This window comes from Sander vitreus, chromosome 10, assembly GCF_031162955.1.
Source record: "Sander vitreus isolate 19-12246 chromosome 10, sanVit1, whole genome shotgun sequence".
In the NCBI taxonomy this organism is placed as follows: domain Eukaryota; kingdom Metazoa; phylum Chordata; class Actinopteri; order Perciformes; family Percidae; genus Sander; species Sander vitreus.
The window spans coordinates 20,177,917-20,196,817 of NC_135864.1; the positions used below are offsets into that span (position 1 = coordinate 20,177,917).

Genomic DNA, 18,901 nt, shown 5'->3' on the forward strand with positions numbered 1-18,901 from the left:
CAGAGATGAAGTTTACAAGGTGTTTGCTGAAGTTGCCTAAAGTATCTGTTAATGATATACGGAGGGCCGTCCGGACATCCAGTACAACACCATGTAGCAAATTAAATAAAGGCTTCAAATTTTACGTTTCATAATTTCTTTGCAACTTTGAAGGTAATTTGCTAACGCTAGCTAGCCTGAGCTAGAAGCCTTGCTTTGGTGTTTTAAGTCATGACTCCGTCCTGCTTCAGGTTAATCATGCTTTAAATAAAGTTTAAGCATGTGTATACCTCTCACTTCATGTGTTTGTACTTCGATGAAAGTATCAGGTAAAAACAGGGCTACAAATGAGATCTCTGTGAGAGACCAGCAAACTCCTAGCAAACTATTATGTAGCTCAATGCTGGACATTTCACCCCAAATTCCGGTCACTTTACTGTATTTGTATTTGTTTAGTATTTGGTTTAGAAGCCTTTATTGGTGATTTTTCTACGGTACAAAGTCCTGCTACATACGTATATATATAGCTAGCTATATATGCTCCGCTATGTCGCGTTAGCATGCAGCTATAATAGTTAGCTATGTGTATGCTAACGTTAGATTGTAGTGGAACGAAGCAGCACTTTCTAACGTCAAAAATCGCAGATAAAGGCTTCTGAACCAAACACTACACAATTGGACATGTTTCAGCAGGAATGTGACCCGGAACTGGGGAGAATTTGACAATATTGCCAGCTAAGATGACATGTTTACTGCCGTTAGCATGTAGCTACTATAGTGGTATACAGCAGTGATGGCTGGAAGAGCTGTCATCCCGTCTTCAAAAGGACACTTATGTACGTTTACACTTCATCGCATTAATAATAGACAGTCTATGGTTATTAGTCAAGACGAAGTATTAAAAGTAAAAACATTAATATAAACAACACAACAACGACGTCGCTACACGGTTTTGGATCAGTGACAAGTCTCGATTGTTTGTAGCTATGACTATTGTATAATAAAGATTTAATAAAAAAGTTGTGACGTTTGGTCGTAAAGTGTTTCAACGCATGCGTGGTACAAATCGCACAGGGACATTGTTAGTTTTCCACTAACGGATCGTACAGGCGGTACGGATCGGGTACTGACCGACAGCCCCATGGAAGACCTGTTTACAACACGCAGCACTACCTGCTGGGCATGTGGGGTAACTGCAGCTTGTTATGTGCTGGAGCTGAGACGGTTTAGTATAGGCTGGAGTCAGCAGCATGGAGTTCAAGCTCTTTTTCTTCTTTTTTTGGGTTGGTAGACTAGACGCTGCAATGGCGTATTGCTGCTCTCTACTGTTTGTTATAAACAGTCCTTTAACAGTTGTTTGTATTTTGTATTTTGTATTTTTTCCCAATACAATGAAGATATTCCATCAGTTTCTTTATCTTAGTCCACTCATCAAGGTTAAGTTACGATCACAAAGTAAACACGGTTTTTCCAGCTGCTCGTAGGTATCTGAAAAGCTTTCTCTTTTGTCATTAGTAGGCTAGTTTTTGTACTGGCTTCCAGTGCAATTTAATAACACTTTCTTAGAGATAGGTGCCAATAGGACCCAAACAAGTGCAGAGGCAATCCAGGCAAGTGAGCATTAGCAGTGAACAAATCATTAAAACGGCATTCTCTTACATGATTGTTCATACAGCTGCCCACCATGGGGGCTCCACTGTTGCAGATGTTAATGGAGCCTTTGACAAAGAGACAGACAGGCAGACAGACATCTGAGGCAGAGGGCAGTAAGAGAAATTATGAATAGACATTGTAGTCATCCACAATGCAGTGATGATGCCATGTCAAAAAGAGTTTTTTTGGACTAAAGATCCCCAAATAAAGATACCAGGAGAGAACATTATGAAGTCTGAGTGCACTGCTGTGTATCCTACCACAGACACCACATCACTGTAAGATTATTACAATAGATTATTTTAAATCACAGGATTATTGTTCAAATCTGCATGCAATTGATTGTTGGGTCTAAATGTGCATTCAAGAACATTTAGCACACACTTCTACCTAGGGTTTATTTGTAGAACTGTTTATCCAACAGTAAACTGAAGCATCTCACTTTGTGCTACACCAGCCTGCATGTGTCAGTCTGGATGCAACATAATGGCGGTTGATGTTTTGGTGCAAATAGCATGCAATAACATGATATTGCATTGCCATCTAAGAGGCTGCACAAAGAAATGGAGGAGCAGTGGAGCAGGTCAGTGAGAACAGGGTCTTTAAATTGTATCTGGAGCCAGTGGAGATTCTGCAGGATAGGGGTGATGTGGTCACAGGAGCATGAATGGGTGAGCAGACAAGCAGCAGAGTTCTGGGTGTAATAGAGTTGTTTTCTGGATTTCTGGATGTTTGAGTTTATTAAGGACATTGTTGGAAAGGAAAAAAATCCATATGTGCATTTTCAAAGATAACACAAAGCAAATAATGACTTTGTTCAAACAGAACAGAGGTTAGAGTGTTTTTAAACTTGTTACTTTAATTATGACAAAACAGTAACAAAACAACAAAATATGTTTTGTTTCTCAAGACATCATAGTTCACAATTCTGCCTCTTTTATCTGGAAATATAAGTGTTTGAAAAGGGCCTGGGCAAGAGGAAACAGGGTAGACAGGCTATTACTGCATGCATGGGATAACAACTCTGCAGAAAGGCTTGGGCCTGTATTAGTTGTTGCTTTCAAGGCTGTACAACAGTGCATTGTAAGATTTTGTAAGACAGACAATCTTGTTTGCAAAACTACACACCACTGGAACAATGTTTGGATACCAGAAGTGTAAATGTATCAATAAACATAATCATTTGTTGAGATTTAGAAAATATTTTTAAAACCATTTATCAACAGATATATTTTGTACATGCAACAAAATCTGACTTACCTCACAAAGTCTTAATTTCTTAGTAGGCCACACTGCAGATTATATGCAAGAGCTTGCAAAATCCACAGTTGTCAATTTAATGGTACAGCATTAAACATATTGATTTTTTTTTTTTTACTTCTTGCTCAGCTAAGGCCCGTATTGTCTTACATTATTCATGTTAAGTTGCATGAAATTCAACCCTTTCCAAAAGATAGAACCTAACATGGGAGTAGTGCATGAACAGGAAATAAAGTAAACACAGGAGGCTGGGAAATTTTTTGTAATGGGAGGATAAGTGAGATGAACAGGAAACAGGATTTATAGCACACATGGGAAGAGAATCATCCAAAAGCAGGGGACAGGGATTGAACTCCAAGTCTTCTGTTATGCAAGTCCAACACCATCCAGAGATATACTCATATATATATATATATATATATATATATATATATATATATATATATATATATATATATATATGTATATATACAGTACTGTGCAAAAGTTTTAGGCAGGTATGAAAAAATGCTGTAAACTAAGAATGCTTTCAAAAATGGAAGTAGGGCTGCACGATTCGGGGAAAAATATGAATCACGATTGTTTTAGCTTAGAATTGATATCACGATTCTCTTCCACGATGTTTTTCTCATGAAGTGTAATGTTTATTGCACACATGAACCATGACAAAACAAAACAAATTGGCAGTACCAAACATAGATTTGTTTTGGCACCTATAGTACATTGCGCATCACCACAAGCATAGAGGCTACAATGACGAGAAGGGAGAGCATTGCAGTGCTTGGGAGCACTTTAAAACCTATTTTATAGAGTCTATGTTTAAAACTCACAGAAGAAAGTAGTAGCGTTTGTGATGCAGTCGGCTCGTAAAATTAAATGAGAATTAAAGTCATAAAAAAAAAAAAATTAATTTCAAAAAAATAAATAAATCAACAAAAAAAAATCAAAGATATTTAAAAATTAAATCGTGAACAGGGTGAATCGAGATCGCGATTTTATAACGATTAATCGTGCAGGCCTAAATGGAAGTGTTAATAGTTTCTTTTCATCAATTAACAAAATGCAGTGAATGAACAGAAGAGAAATCTAAATCAAATCAGTATTTGGTGTGACCACCCTTTGCCTTCAAGACAGCATCATTTCTTCTAGGTACATTTGCACAAAGTTTTTGAAGGAACTCGGCTGGTAGGTTGTTCCAAACATCTTTGAGAACTAACCACAGATCTTCTGTGGATGTAGGCTTCCTCAAATCCTTCTGTCTCTTCATGTTATCCCAGACAGACTCGATGATGCTGAGATCAGGGCTCTGTGGGGGCCATGCCATCACTTCCAGGACTTCTTGTTCTTCTTTACGCTGAAGATAGTTCTTAATGACCTTGGCTGTATGTTTGGGGTCGTTGTCCTGTTGCAGAATAAATTTGGGGCCAATCATACGCCTCCCTGATGGTATTGCATGATGGATAAGTATCTGCTTGTATTTCTCAGCATTGAGGACACCATTAATCCTGACCAAATCTCCAACTCCATTTGCAGAAATGCAACCCCAAACTTGCAAGGAACCTCCACCATGCTTCACTGTTGCCTGCAGACATTGTACATGTCATTATTGTACCGCTCTACAGCCCTTCAGCAAACAACCTGCCTTCTGCTACAGCCAAATATTTCAAATTTGGACTCATCAGTCCAGAGCACCTGCTGCCATTTTTCTGCACCCCAATTATGTTTTTGTGCATAGTTGAGTTGCTTGGCCTTGTTTCAATGTCGGAGGTATGGCTTTTTTGGCTGCAACTCTTCCATGAAGACCACTTCTGGCCAGACTTCTCCAGACAGTAGATGGGTAAACCTGGGTCCCACTGGTTTCTGCCAGTTCTGAGCTGATGGCATTGCTGGACATCTCCCGATTTCGAAGGGAAATAAGCTTGATGTGTTTTTCATCTGCTGCGCTAAGTTTCTTTGGTCGACCACTGCGTCTACGATCCTCAATGTTCCCTGACTTTTTGCAAGTGTACCTATAAGAATTGATGCTGGTTTGAAGGCAAAGGGTAGTAACACCAAATATTGATGTGATTTACATATTTTTTTGGTCGCTCACTTTGCATTTTGTAAATTGATAAAAATAAACAATCATTATTTATATTTTTGAAAGCATTCTTAGTTTACAGCATTTTTTCCACACCTGCCTAAGACTTTTGCACAGTACATATTGCAAGTATATATATTTATATATACAGTCATGTGAACAAATTAGGACACCCATGCTAAAGTTGACTAAAAAGAGGAATACAAAAATTTAGGAAACTAGGAAATGGATCTTAATGCCTTAATTTAAAAAATGAGGAAAAATCCAATCTTTAAGGACACCAATTTCCTTTGTGAATGAATAATGTATCGTAAATAAATAAATGTTCTTCCTAGAGATTGGCATGGTTTTATTTCAGTTAGCGTAATAGCTGGTTTGATTTGCATTGAGAGATGATTTTATGGAAAGTACCCCATGCCAGTCTCTAGGTATGGTGAAGGGTATGTGATGATGTGGGGCTATTTTAATTCCAAAGGCCAAGGGAACTTTATCAGGATGCATAGTATCCTGGATCCATGAAATAACTGGCCTTTAAAAATAAAAATCTGCCTGCCTCTATGGGAATTTAACATAGGGGTGTACTGACTTATGCCCCCTGTATTTTAAGGAAGAACATTTATTTATTTACGATACATTATTCATTCACAAAGAAAATTGGTGTCTTTAAAGATTGGATTTTTCCTAATATTTTTAATTAAGGCATTAAGATCAATTTCCAAAAGATGATTTTTTTATTCCTCTTTTTAGTCAACTTTAGCATGGGTGTCCTAATTTGTTCACATGACTGTATACATGTCACATGTATATATGTATATATGAATGTATTAAACAAATAAAGAAAATTAACTCCCATAGAATAATCTATATTATCACCATCTAATGATATTAAATAGTTCTTCCTATCTACACTCTGCTGTTAAGGTCACATAATCCACAAAACATTACAATATTAATTATTAATCATTAAGTATAATGTCAGCAGCTAAACCTCACATCATGGAAAAAGAGATCAGTGGTATGCTCACTATAGCTCTAAATCCCCACTGTTTGAATCCCACTCAGTCCCCTGTGGCTGCCTAGTAACCCCCTCTCCAGCACAATATGCTCTGAATTAACAGAGTAAAGCGTGACCGCTGCCTCCTCAGAACCACAAGTCAAGGGTGTTCCCCATCATCAATGCCTTCTCTCAGCACTGAAGCAATACAAGTCTCTGATTTATTACAATGTGGCTTCAAATCACACTCAAAAACAAACAAGCTGAAAAGCAAACATGAGATACAACAAAGTCTGAACCACAGATCAGTGTCAGAGCTACACTGGACATAAGGGACCTTATGGGCTACTCCATATATAAAACAAACAGGTCCATAAGTCTCACAGACTCAGGTGGTGATCACACACCAGAACATATTTTTAGGTAAACGTCCTTGCTATACCTTAAACAACACTAGCTTGTGACCTATATATACCAGCGTGTAAAGATGATGACAAGCATTGTCAAGCCTTAAATTTAGCCTCGCATCTCATTTCTTCCAAACTGGATTTTCCGCCCTACAGTACTTGACGTCACTGTGGAGTATACTGACGGCTCTATGACAAATGTACTGAGCAGGCCCTGAGCAATAATACACTAGTCTCAAACCTCTGTCCTCCTGCTACTATGATCCAGAAAGAAAATGACTCAGTAATGAGGGTTCATATTTCTGAGCCCCCCCTTATTGATGCATTATGTTGAATTAGCATCAGAACCTAACATAAAAATAAAGAGATATGCATTGTTTCACTCTTGTATCTGTTTATTTGAGAGTAGAGGAGAATCAAGCAGCTGAGACTTTGTGCGGGCAGAGATCTGTCCATGGTCCTGAAATAGATCACTTGGTCAAATCGATGAGGAATTCAATTGTCAAATTCAGTCACGGTGTTCTGGCTGTAAAAGTGATAATGCTGCCTGGGGGTTCAATCATAGATGCAGAAGAGTGCAAAAGTCATTTAGATTTTTTTTATGTTTATTTCGTCTAATGTTTGATCCATTATGGGTAGTTGGATAGAAAAGGAGCTGAAGAGTAGTAGTATCCTGTAGACCAGCTCTATTCACGTTTAGCTGTCACTGCCGTTGAGTCTCTGAGCAAGACACTGCATGGGACCTAACCCCTCACCCGTCTCTCGGGATAAGCGCGTCAGCTAAAAGCGTTAAATGTAAATGCGAAAGCCTCTGTGAAGACTCAGAAGAAGGGATTAAAATCCGCAACGCTGGATGTTAAAACTGCATTAGACCTGAATCCTCTCTGCCAGTTGCACGCCGCCCGTCGCTAGATTTTCATGGAAAAACTGTACAGATGAACCAACATCAGTCCGCTTTGTGTCGATCGTCTGCAAATGTCATTTTCCTTTAAGATGATGTAAGACATTACTTAATGGGACGATTTTCTCTCTCTCTCTCTCTCTCTCTCTCTCTCTCTCTCTCTCTCTCTCTCTCTCTCTCTCGCTTTCTCTCTGCAAGAGAACAGCTTGGAGCAACATTATCTTAAAGCTTCTGCCGGACCAAACGTTTCCGCACTCAGCAGTTTGGAGAGATGGGTGCGCACATGAGTCCCACTTCCATCCTCCTCTCTGTGAGCAACCTCGGAGAATGTTTCAGCATCCCAGTTGTCAATAGCGACGCTTAGTAGCAGAATGATGGGGTGCACGCACATAATTCAATTGCTCCTGGACTGATGTGACTGAACCAGAAGCCAGACGCAAGACCTTTCCACAGAAAACTTAAACCAAAAAAAAAAAGGTTTGTTTTTTGATGGTGGGAAATTTGAGAGTGAAGTGAGGATTGTATTTCTTTGAAGTCACAGTAATGACCCATTGCAGTGGATGTGTGTTACATGATGCGCTCACTTAGGATAATCGATTCTGTTCAAAAAGGATGCACCGTGGACAGGCACATTTACGCATGGAGTTAAAGGATATACTGTAGGCCCACATTGGGATTGTTTGTCACAAGACATTGGATCCAAGGACTGCAGCTTGAATCAACACTATGCTTTGGTTCTGAGGGCATTAACACCATGCAGCTGCATCCCACACCCTGAACTTCTGGGACGTTTGCGCTCCGTGATCGAAGCTCAGATTTCGTCTTTTTCGAGCTTTCGATCTGAAAAAAAAAATGGCACTGAGCGAAAACTGCAAAACGCAACCTGCAACGGGGCAAACCCCTCCATCGGATGTTATTGAGCTAAACGTAGGCGGACAGGTGTATTACACTCGCCATGCCACCTTGACAAGCTTTCCAAATTCCTTACTTGGGAATCTGTTCTCTAACAAGAAGGGGTCCTCAAATGACTTGTCCCGGGACCTCAGAGGACGTTATTTTATTGACAGAGATGGCTTTTTGTTTCGGTATGTATTGGATTATCTTAGAGACAAGCAAGTTGTCCTCCCTGACCACTTCCCCGAGAGAGGAAGGTTGAAAAGAGAGGCGGAATACTTCCAGCTGCCAGATTTGGCCAAACTTTTATCTTCCGATGATTCTAAACTATTTCCAGACGACTTGTGCTACAGTGATTTCGATGATGAGTCGCAGGGCAGCGACCAGAGGTTTTACCCCCCTTACTCATTGGACAGGAGGTATGGCTACATAACGGTCGCTTTCAAAAGCGCTTGCGCTGACGGAGGCAGAGAAAGTCAAATTGATGTCAAGGCCAAAAAGTTACCGAGGATCTTCATCAGCAGTAGAATTGGCTTGGCGAAAGAGGTATTTGGAGACGCCCTGAATGAAAACAGGGACTCGGACAGACCACCGGACCGTTACACCTCCAGGTTTTACCTCAAGTTCAGGCACCTGGAGAGAGCATTTGACATGCTGTCAGAGAGCGGCTTTCACATTGTGGCCTGCAATTCGTCCCTGACTGCGTCCTCCATCGGTCATTACGCGGATGACAGGATCTGGTCCAATTACGCACAGTACATCTTCTACCGTGAGTGTAGATTTATTCCTACTCTATTCTTTCAGAAGTGATGTGAGATAAGATGGTGACTTCGACCTCCAGAAATAATTAGAATGCCAACAGCCAAGTTAAATACAAACATTCGTAACAGAACCCAAGTGCCCCTCCCTCCCCCACCACATCCAGGCCGTAGACTACATCAGTATGGTATTGCATGATGTTCATCAAAAAGGGCGTTTTTCCTCATTAAAAGTTGTAACAAGTTTACCCACACCGCTTTCCTAAAGACGTCCCATGCAATTTGTTTCTAATGGTCTAGATTTAGAAGTGATGTGCAGAAACTGGTGTGTGTTAGCTCACGCCACCTGGAGGCATGGTGGGGTTGCAGCACATAGGCTACTTCAATCCTTGCAGTGGCTGACTTTAAACTTCTGTTTTGGGGCCTAGATAAGAGGCAAACATGCCCACGGGCCTCAGGGGATTTGAGTCATAATGCTGATATACTTCAAATACATGTAAACACATGCTATAGCTCAGATGGGTCTGGATCTGATGGGTTGAGAATAATAAAGCACCAGTGGGCAGCACAACATGCTGCTGTATTCTCTTGAATCAGCTTTGCTTTTCACTTGAAGACAACATTTATTTATCAGCAAATGCCTTAATTAGCTGCAAATATGGTTCATTCCACTCTCTGCAGAGGGATGAGTTGGACCATATGGCCAGTTAAAAAGCACTTTGTTTATTATTCTGAATGGCTCCCTTTGGAAGAGCTGAAAAAAACCCAGTTGGTGGGTCAAGGGTGGAGGTGCAGGAGGGTGGGCTGAGGAAGACATGACATATGGTTTGCTAATGATTTACCAATAGTGTTGATAGACTAATTATAAAAGAGGAGTCTGCCTTGACCCGCATGAGCGTCCAACCAGGTAGGATTTCCCTTAGTCATTCAACTTTTTGGAGCACAGCATATGGTGTTGGTGTTCACCCTCTTCCCCATTAACAGACACTACCCTAGGCTAGGGCGAAGACACAGAACAGTGGGAGGAGGATGAGAAGGAGGTTAGAGACAGGGGAGAAACTCCAATAAATACAGCATGGAAGGAAAGATGATGCAGAGTAAGAAAAGCGCAGAAAGGAAGAGAGGGAATTTAAGAAAGCAAGCTGAAAGGGGGAAGCGAGCAGATGGAGGGCAGAGCGGCCGAGCAAAAGGGATGAGGGAGTAAAAGTTGCATGAGACCTGGCCATGGGGAGAAAGAACTGAGGCAGAAAGAAGAGAGAGGGAGCGAGGAGCAAAAATAGATTAAAGTAAGTATAGACAGGAAAGTTCATCGGGTCTGAGGGAGCGGAGAGGAAGAAGCAGAAGAAGAGGAAGAGAGGGTTTTCATTAAAGAGAGAAGACAAGGTGAGGGTGAAAGGAAACACACACACACACACACACACACACACACACACACACACACACACACACACACACACACACACACACACACACACACACACACACACACACACACACTGATTGAAATAACATGATATATGAGCATATATATACAGAATATAGCAGTTGTTTGGAGACAGAGGCCTAGTCAGGATGATAGATAGACACATCAGAGGCAGATATGTGTGAGAGCCCTTTCTTCACAGCAGCACAGTGGCACGCATCTACTTTCTACCTAACTGTAACCTGATTCTGAATGTGGGACACAGACTGGCCTAGGGCAGGTAGTCCTAAACTAAGAATGCATGTAGACAAATGCACCTTTGGGGTGGGCACGAAACAGATGTGCTTTATTGTTGTTTGTTGTTTTCAGCAGAACATTTCACTGCTTTCCTTCTACCCCCCCTCCCATCCAATCACAGGCTCATATGGAGTGAAACAGGGATGCTGGGCGCAGTTAATAAATTGAGAGACGTTCTCCCAACCTGTCAGTTCCTGAGCATCATCGATGTCACTCTTCTTGTTAAATGCGTCAGTTGTTTTCTACAAGCTCCACTGACTCTCAGTAATAGTAGACTCCAGTCTCCAAATTGCCAACAGTAGATATTCATCATTTTACTCCATGGAATCAGCTGTATTAAGAGTCAGGGGACTCGTTCCCTCATAAAGTTAAGACACTCTACTCTCAATAATTGTCATCCACTCCAGCTCAGTAGGATATATGCTGCTGGTTTCCCCACAGACTAAAACAAATGATTCTTTCAGGAAAAGGGCACTCTCCCCAGGAGGCCGCAGTGTCCGAGGGTTCATCATGAACAAGAGTTTTTGCTCCTGATGGTCACGGTAATGTCAGTCAAAACTTTAACTTATCCTGATGACAGGTGATCATGTCAGGTTATTTTTCAATCAATCAATCAATCAATCAATCAATCAATCAAACAAACTATTTTTATTTGTCAAATGAAATGTTATGAGGCACAATTCCAGTGAAATGTAATCCCATCAGCTCCTTTAATTTGTGGATGATTTATCATAAAGCAGAATGTGGCCACACAGAAAAAGAGTTACCCGTTGAATGGCACCGGCACTCCAGGATCCAGCAAAGTCACAGCTCGCGACATCACGCTGGAATCCAACGCAGGCACACAGTCCAGCTCACCGTCCGACGCCTGCACACAGGATAGCAGGATGCCCAGCAGAGAAGTCACAGCTGGTGTTCAATTCCTCCACGCTTGCTTCTGTTCCCTCTCTGATGTAGAGTGTATGTGTCTAGCAGACATGTAGGGACATTTAGTTTTTTCAATTGGCAGTGACAACATTATTAACAAATCTAACCTCCCAGTTGGTGTTTTGGTCTTATTATTGCTTATCATCTCTGGGGAGAGAGGAGAGTGCTGGCTAATTAAAAAGCAATCTGTAATCCCAAAGTATTTCCAGCGTCTCCAGTCATGCAGGATGGAGATGCAATTTTTGAAAGATAATTTCTAACCTATTTTATAGGCAATTTGTAATATATACGTTTTATTTTTATATTATATTTCAAAATATGAGTCAATTTATAGATGAGAATTAGCCATCATCATGGATACAATTACATCACAGCCTGCTTTGACATTACTGCTTCCACATCACACAGGCAGAGCAAATCATCATTGAACAGTAGGACCGGTAACATTAGAGACAGTTTCATCTTTCCCCATCTGAAAGGGCTGTGCAGAAGTGCCTTGTCAAAATGGGAAACACGTACAGTAAAGATGAAAAATGCTTATACTTGCCAGGTGTGCTCTGTTAATGTAAATGTGCAGTCTTCATTTGGGGTGGGAATGAGATGATGTGTGGCCATAATGGCTCTTGAACAATGGTGGCAAGAAGAGAGTTGGATGGGGGGAGGGAGAGAGTAATCAATTGCTTAGGTGTAATGGAGGCAAAGATTGGGCCGTCCCCAAGCTCCCAGAGAGCCTGTTTGGAGTCTGGATGGATTGGCAGTGCCTACAAGAGATGGATGGTGCTACCATGAATAACTCATATATGTCTTAAAGAGCACCTGGGCAGAAAGATGGTCAGAAATAAAGCGCGGGTGTGTGCCTTTGCCATTATTTCTCACAATGATTGCAGCACCTTGTGCACTTCATCAGTTGAAGTAGACAATATGGCTCACCTTGGGAGCAAACCTGAGCTTATTGAAAAGCTGCAGATGCAAAAGGAAAATATATTTTTGAAATCAATCATTTTTTAAAGCCACATGCACTGAATTTTCAAGGACTGTGCTGGTGGTTTTTCATGTTTTAGGTCATTGACTGCAAATAGTATTCTTCACAGCACTGCTGTATGTTTTCTAAATCTTACTACAAGCTTTTATATTGATTTCTATCCAGCCGTTAGTTTCCATGTCATCTCACTATAGCATTTAAATAAACTTGCAGAGACGTAGAACATGCATCTGTTATAATGATCTTTTTTGTTTGTCAAAGTTTCAAGCACACACTAACCCTCTCACACTGTTGTTCTGATGCTTATTGATCGGTTTCTGTATTGGATCTTCCAACAATATCCTGTAATGACTGCTGACTCACAAACCACAGATGTTGGGAGTGCCCTTGAACGCACCAACAAGGAGAGTTTTCAAAAAAGTCCCTGGTGGTAACTTTATTACCAAGTGATGTTTATACAATTTTGACAATTAAAAAGACTGAATGGACTTTGATAAATTACCCACATTAAGCAATTTGCAGTTTCCATATTAAAAAGAGTGAAAGCAATGACTGCATTAAAGGTAAACATAAAAAAACTTAAAACCTCCAGTATGTTCCTTTTGAAAACTAGAACTGAGTTAATAATCGTATAATCAATAGTCAATATTGTCTTTTTTTAAGTCCCTGGTTCTGTTACTTCTGTGCTCCATAGCTGTTGGAGAACAGGTATAAAAGCGCTTACCATCTGACATCCAACACCTTAATGATCCCTCCAGAAACACTAACGGCTACTTGGATGATGAAGCTCACATTGTGGGCAGGGCTGAGAGTTTTATGAAGACAGGGGATCCCATGTGTCGGTATGCAAGAGGTAAGCTTAGTAAGTTAGTGATTGTTTCAGTGGGTAGCCTGTTTAAAGAGCAAATGAAAGCATGTTTGGTCGTCAACTGTACATATGTGTGTCTTTTTTTTCTCTATATAATTGATTCATTTTAATGCAGTGATGGAGGAATTAAAAAAGGAACTGATGCTTGTGACGATGCTTAGACGTGACTCTTTAAATATCACCTACTTGACAGGGTGAAGGACCAGAATCGTCCCTCATCTTTCCACCAGCCTCTTGAGGCTTTATTTAGGTGATGACAAGAGCTTGATGAATGCTCAGGACACCTTCTTCGCTTTATCCCCGCCTCATCTTGCTTCATCCGTGCTTGTGTAGTGGGGGTGGGGCTCTGGGTCAGGACACGGCCCCACAGGGAGAGGCTGATATAGACATTTGAGTCTGTCTGAATTGCTTGATCATCTTGCTGTCAGGGAGACACTCAGCGTGGCAGCCACCCTCTGACTCTTGGAGAGGACATCTCCCCTTGTCATTAACAATCAGACAATGAAGCTGTCACTCTCCCCATGGAAAACTAATAATTTGGGCCAGAGCAGTAATGGGTCTATGAGAGAGTACGAGTGTCCTTGAATTATCATGTAAATCTTGTTGGGTTACCCCAACTATTCCTCTCCAGCTCTTTCTCATCACTGCTGCTGATGAGGGTTGTTTAGCAAAGTAGAACTAATGACAAATTCAATTGTATGCAGATATTACTGACATTATTATAGAGGATGGCTCTAGCAATCAGTTAGGCTGGACACAAACTGCTGAAGTGATACTTTTGCAGCAAATAGGACTATCTCTGTGAAATGGATTTCCCTCACCCTACTGTCATTGCCTTTGCAAGACAAGCCTTTTTTCAGCTGCAAGGACACGCTGGCCTAATTTGTGAGCTAACAAGCATGTAAACTACACTCCTCCTGAGGCAGTGGCAGAGTAAAAAATATTTGTGTGTGACTGGATATGGGAGCTGGAGAATGTAAGAGTGTGTCTAAGATCAGAGCGTCTCTGCTCATATGAGCTTAACTCCCTGACTGGCTGCATGAATATGCATATTTAACCTGCCAGAGAATATTACCGCTAATACTTTTAGCTTTTTTCACAAAACTCATCAAGACTCCCTTTTTTCTCCCTATTGTGTTTGTTCACACCCAAAGTCTAGAACCAAGTAGCAACTAAAGCATTTGAAGATGATTCACACTACTCAGCCTCGCAGGAGTTGATGTGGTCGGGCAAAGAAAGCAAGTATGTTAATTACAGAAATTCAAAAGTTAAGTGTCTTTTTGGCCTGACTTCAACAGCTTTTATTTAAACCACATTCAAAGCTTATTTTTATTTATTTAGATTGAGGGCACAGTTCACATCACTGCTGAGATCCACATTTCAAAAGCAGACAGCTTCGGGTCACTCAAGCAATTCTGAAATAAATTGCGATATGGCCTCCTGGTTATTTGTTATAACAACATGAAATGGCTGAGTGATGAGTCTTTGTTCCTTGTCCCTCTTTATTTATTTTTTGCCTCTCAGATTACATGACCAAAGCACAAAGCTGCTCTGCTGTTAAAGGAATAATCATCATCACACACCCTTGATGAGTCAGTTTAGAGGCACAGATGAAAACACTGTCTGGCAAGAAAGCCACTGACATTTGAATTATAGTTTGTCAGAGCCCTCTTCCTTCCGCCCCCACCATGTCCTACTTGTCTGCCATTTAAAACCTCTTAATGGGTAAAATCGTGTCATTTTAATCCAATATCCAGGCAGTTGAATTTCCATAAAACTCTGACCTCTTTCAGGCACGAGGACAAACATCCCAGCTTTTAGAGATGGAAAGGAGTTTGAGGATGTGACACGCCTGCATGCCTCTATGCCGAACTCGACTCCCTCTCTCTGTCTCATTTATGAGAAGTGCAGACACAGCCGGAGTCTGGTCTGAGGACCAGGCCCAGTCGTTTAATGTGTTTGGAATATGATCTCTTAGACAGGCTATATTGATGTGAGAAAAACAAAATGCAATCAATAGCTTCCCTGAAAAGATACCAAAGAGTATCACACAGCGACTTGTTTAAATGTAGCCAAGAATGACTGTTTCCTGACAAGGCTCTTAGTCGTTTCCTGTCTTGGCATCAAAGCTTGACACTACACCCCTTTATCCAAAACACACAGTGCAGATGTTTTTGCATTATGAGGTTGTCCACGCTTCATTTAGACAAATGAATCGATTATATAAAACAAAATGCAAGCCCAGGTGCATTGAGCCTGTCAGTGGCTTTAATATAATTCATTCTCCTGCATGGGCTGAAAATGTTATAAAGCTATTATTGGCTGTTGGCGAGTTTCCTAAACGGGTTGCCCCTCTGGACTACAGCATCCATCCATCCATTTAGAAACAATGCTCAGCCTCCCTCCTCCTGATCCTCCTCGCTAAAGCGCCTGCATCCATTTGCCTGGTGCTGCTCGTCTGCTGGATTCAGCTAGATTAATTTTCTGCGGGGGGAAATTGGTGCACTGATTGGCCCCTTTACTCATGGATTAGCCATTAAAAAGCTGTTAGTGACTATCTCACTATCAGCTCAATGCAATCATCTCACTAGAGATAAGGTCATTATTACAGTGTGCGCAGAGAGGTTAAAATCCCTCTTGAAATCGGTTCAGTATAAATGGTGCATGCACTGAAAGGAGGTAATGGACAAATCATTGCTCCCTCTGAGATATCATTGCTATTGAGTCTGTATCATCATATTGGAAAAAGCCATTAAGAGGTTTTTAGTCTGTTTGCATGAGTTTATTTCTTATACACTGTTGTTTGTATTACATAGAGCACCAGCAGCTTTCAACACTGCACATTTCTACCTGTTAGTACATCTAAAAGAGACCATAGTTCAGGGGTATTTTTGGAAATGAAAGACAGCTACAGTGTTTACTGTCTTTACTTGAACACTTCACAAGCCAGCGGGCAGTACAGCACTGTATTTCTGGTTCATAATTAGCAGTGTAGGAGGATGTGAGACAATACAAGAAGTATGAATAAGAGGAAGAATGAAGAAATCTTTTGCTTCTATCTGGTTCACTGCCTATCCGGACTTCGTGACAGGTGGTCAGGACACCTGCAGGTACATCTATTCAATGACCCAGTTCTGTTACCACCCAAGATGGATTATACGTTGTGTTTATCTGTCTTTTGTACCTTGTTGCCTAAAGGTAGAAAGCAACTTATCGAGTGATCTGAAAACACAAATATAATACACCATCTTCTTAATACAAGTCAGTCAGGTTACAGTTCTATTAAGAAACTGCGACAGCAAAGCAGATTGTTTTGGCTCTGAGCTTTGCCTTGGGAAATGGGAAAGGTCTTTTAGGGAGCCGTACTGAACCACGCCGAGCTCTGGGGCCTCTCCTTATCGGAAAAAAGCAATATGCACAGCCCACAAGCTCTTTGAAATTCAGCAATTAAATGTCAAAGCCAATAACTTGCATGTTCTTACATCTGTACCCCCCAAATACCCACATACACTCATTTGGTATTTGTTTAAGGATATTTGTACGACATTGAAAGTGCTGTGTAGGCATTTGTCAGCATTTGCTTGATCAGTAGAACTGTTCCTTTTGATTACAGCTTGAATCTGTCACGATACAGACAGCTGGGACATTAGTTTACAGTGTGGTTCTGCATGAGAGATGGTCTTGCCGCAACAGAAAATGTACTGCATGTGGTCAAAACAAGTGACAAATTTGTTTGTGTGTGTGTGTGTGTGTGTGTGTGTGTGTGTGTGTGTGTGTGTGTGTGTGTGTGTGGGTGTGTATGTGTGTGTTTTTTCCAGGTGGGTCCTCAAGGTGGTTGTCCTCTCACTGTGACTGCTGCTGCAAGAGCCACAAAAGCGAGCGTGAAGGAGAGAGCGGCACTTCATTCAATGAGCTCTCCACTTCCTGTTCTGAGACCCAGTCAGAGGCCAGTTCCCCTCAAGGAACCGTGATCTGTGGTCCGGTGAGCCGGCGCGCCAATGTCCAGACGCTGGACCGCCCCATGCCCAAAGGACCAGTTCACATGCTGCAGCAGGCAGAGATGCGCCACAAGACTGACATGCTACGAGTGAGAACCTTCGGGGTCCGAGAACGAGAGGCTGCAAAAAGGAAAGCCAACAAGGAGAAGATGACTCCAGAGCAGGAGCTGGAGAAATGCATCCAGGAGTTCCGGCGCATCAGAATTCCTGATCGCTTTCCAGAGAGGAAGTACATGTGGCAATCAGAGCTCCTGAGAAAGTACCGTCTCTAACTATGAGTGCGAAGAAGAAGAAAGAGATGGAAGTATCATGTCACCATTAATGGAGAGTATTAACTGCATAGGCAACAGACTGCACTATCTAAGGCACATACTGTATTAGAAAAAAAACTATGGCCACTTTCCCGCCAGCATGACTAGCTGAGCACACAAAGTACCAGGCAGTGTGAGTCATTGATTTGTAAAGTATGCACAGTGTTGTGGATGATATGCACATGTGTAAATCAGGTTACTCCTGTTGGGGCTTACATCACTGACCCTGTTCTCACTTCAGATAGCAGACAGTGTACTAACTATTACTATATCACTAGTTGAAGCAACAAAGCAACCTCAGGGGCAACATCATTTCAAATCATCAACCTATCACATACTTTATGTGCAATTGCCCACAATAGCATTTTTTTTTTTAAGTGGATGTACCCATATGGTGCTGAGAGTTAGCAATGGAATATCACTATAGCCTACTCCACTGATAACACATATACTTAAACAAGGCTTTGATATCGGCACTGCATGTCATTTCACCCTTAGCATAATTATGCAATATCAAACAAACTTTAAATTCACTGTTTTGTGTGATGGATAAAAATGGTGTGTTGTGACTGGGGCTAACTTAAATGAGGAAAGCACTGCCTAGATCTGTTGGCCATTGTAAAACTTTTTGTCCAATGTTGTCGTTATGTGTTGGATAGATGATGTTGTGTAGGAGATAGAGTAATGTCAATGGATATTTGACTAATCCTTGATTGTAAATGTGCAAAAAAACTAATAAATGGGTTTGAATTGTATTGATTCTTAATGGACCTTTTTGTGACCTTCAGTTGATTAAGATTAACACAGAAATTCAGATTTTAGAGCCTTATTCTTATAATTGACCAATCACAAAATTTCTCCCTCGAACAAGGATTGTCCAACCACAGCTCGACAGCCATAACGAAAAGGCCTGACAACAGCGTTGGCAGATGTACGATAAAATCACAAGTTTTTACGATAATTTTGCCCTCTGTACGATTTACGATTAATAATGCCAAAAGTGCTCTATCTATTACAAAAATAAAAAAAATAGTCCGACTGAGGGACACAACTTGCGTTAACAAAAACTCTGATGTGATTTGTTGGCGTGTCAAAAAGTCGTTGTTTTGTAAAATTACACATTTACATCTATTTGTTCTCGTGGTTATGACTCGTGTATGATCATTTTC

The 18,901-nt window shown here is 41.1% G+C and overlaps 1 protein-coding gene across 1 annotated transcript; it reads left to right on the plus strand.

Moving 5' to 3' along the window:
- Positions 1–8,126: 8,126 nt before the first annotated feature.
- LOC144524987 (BTB/POZ domain-containing protein KCTD16-like) lies at positions 8,127–17,693 on the plus strand. The gene is made up of 2 exons (XM_078261477.1): positions 8,127–8,937; positions 17,242–17,693. Exons 1-2 carry the CDS (start codon positions 8,127–8,129, stop codon positions 17,691–17,693), a joined length of 1,263 nt encoding a protein of 420 aa, XP_078117603.1.
- The last annotated feature ends 1,208 nt before the right edge of the window (positions 17,694–18,901 follow it).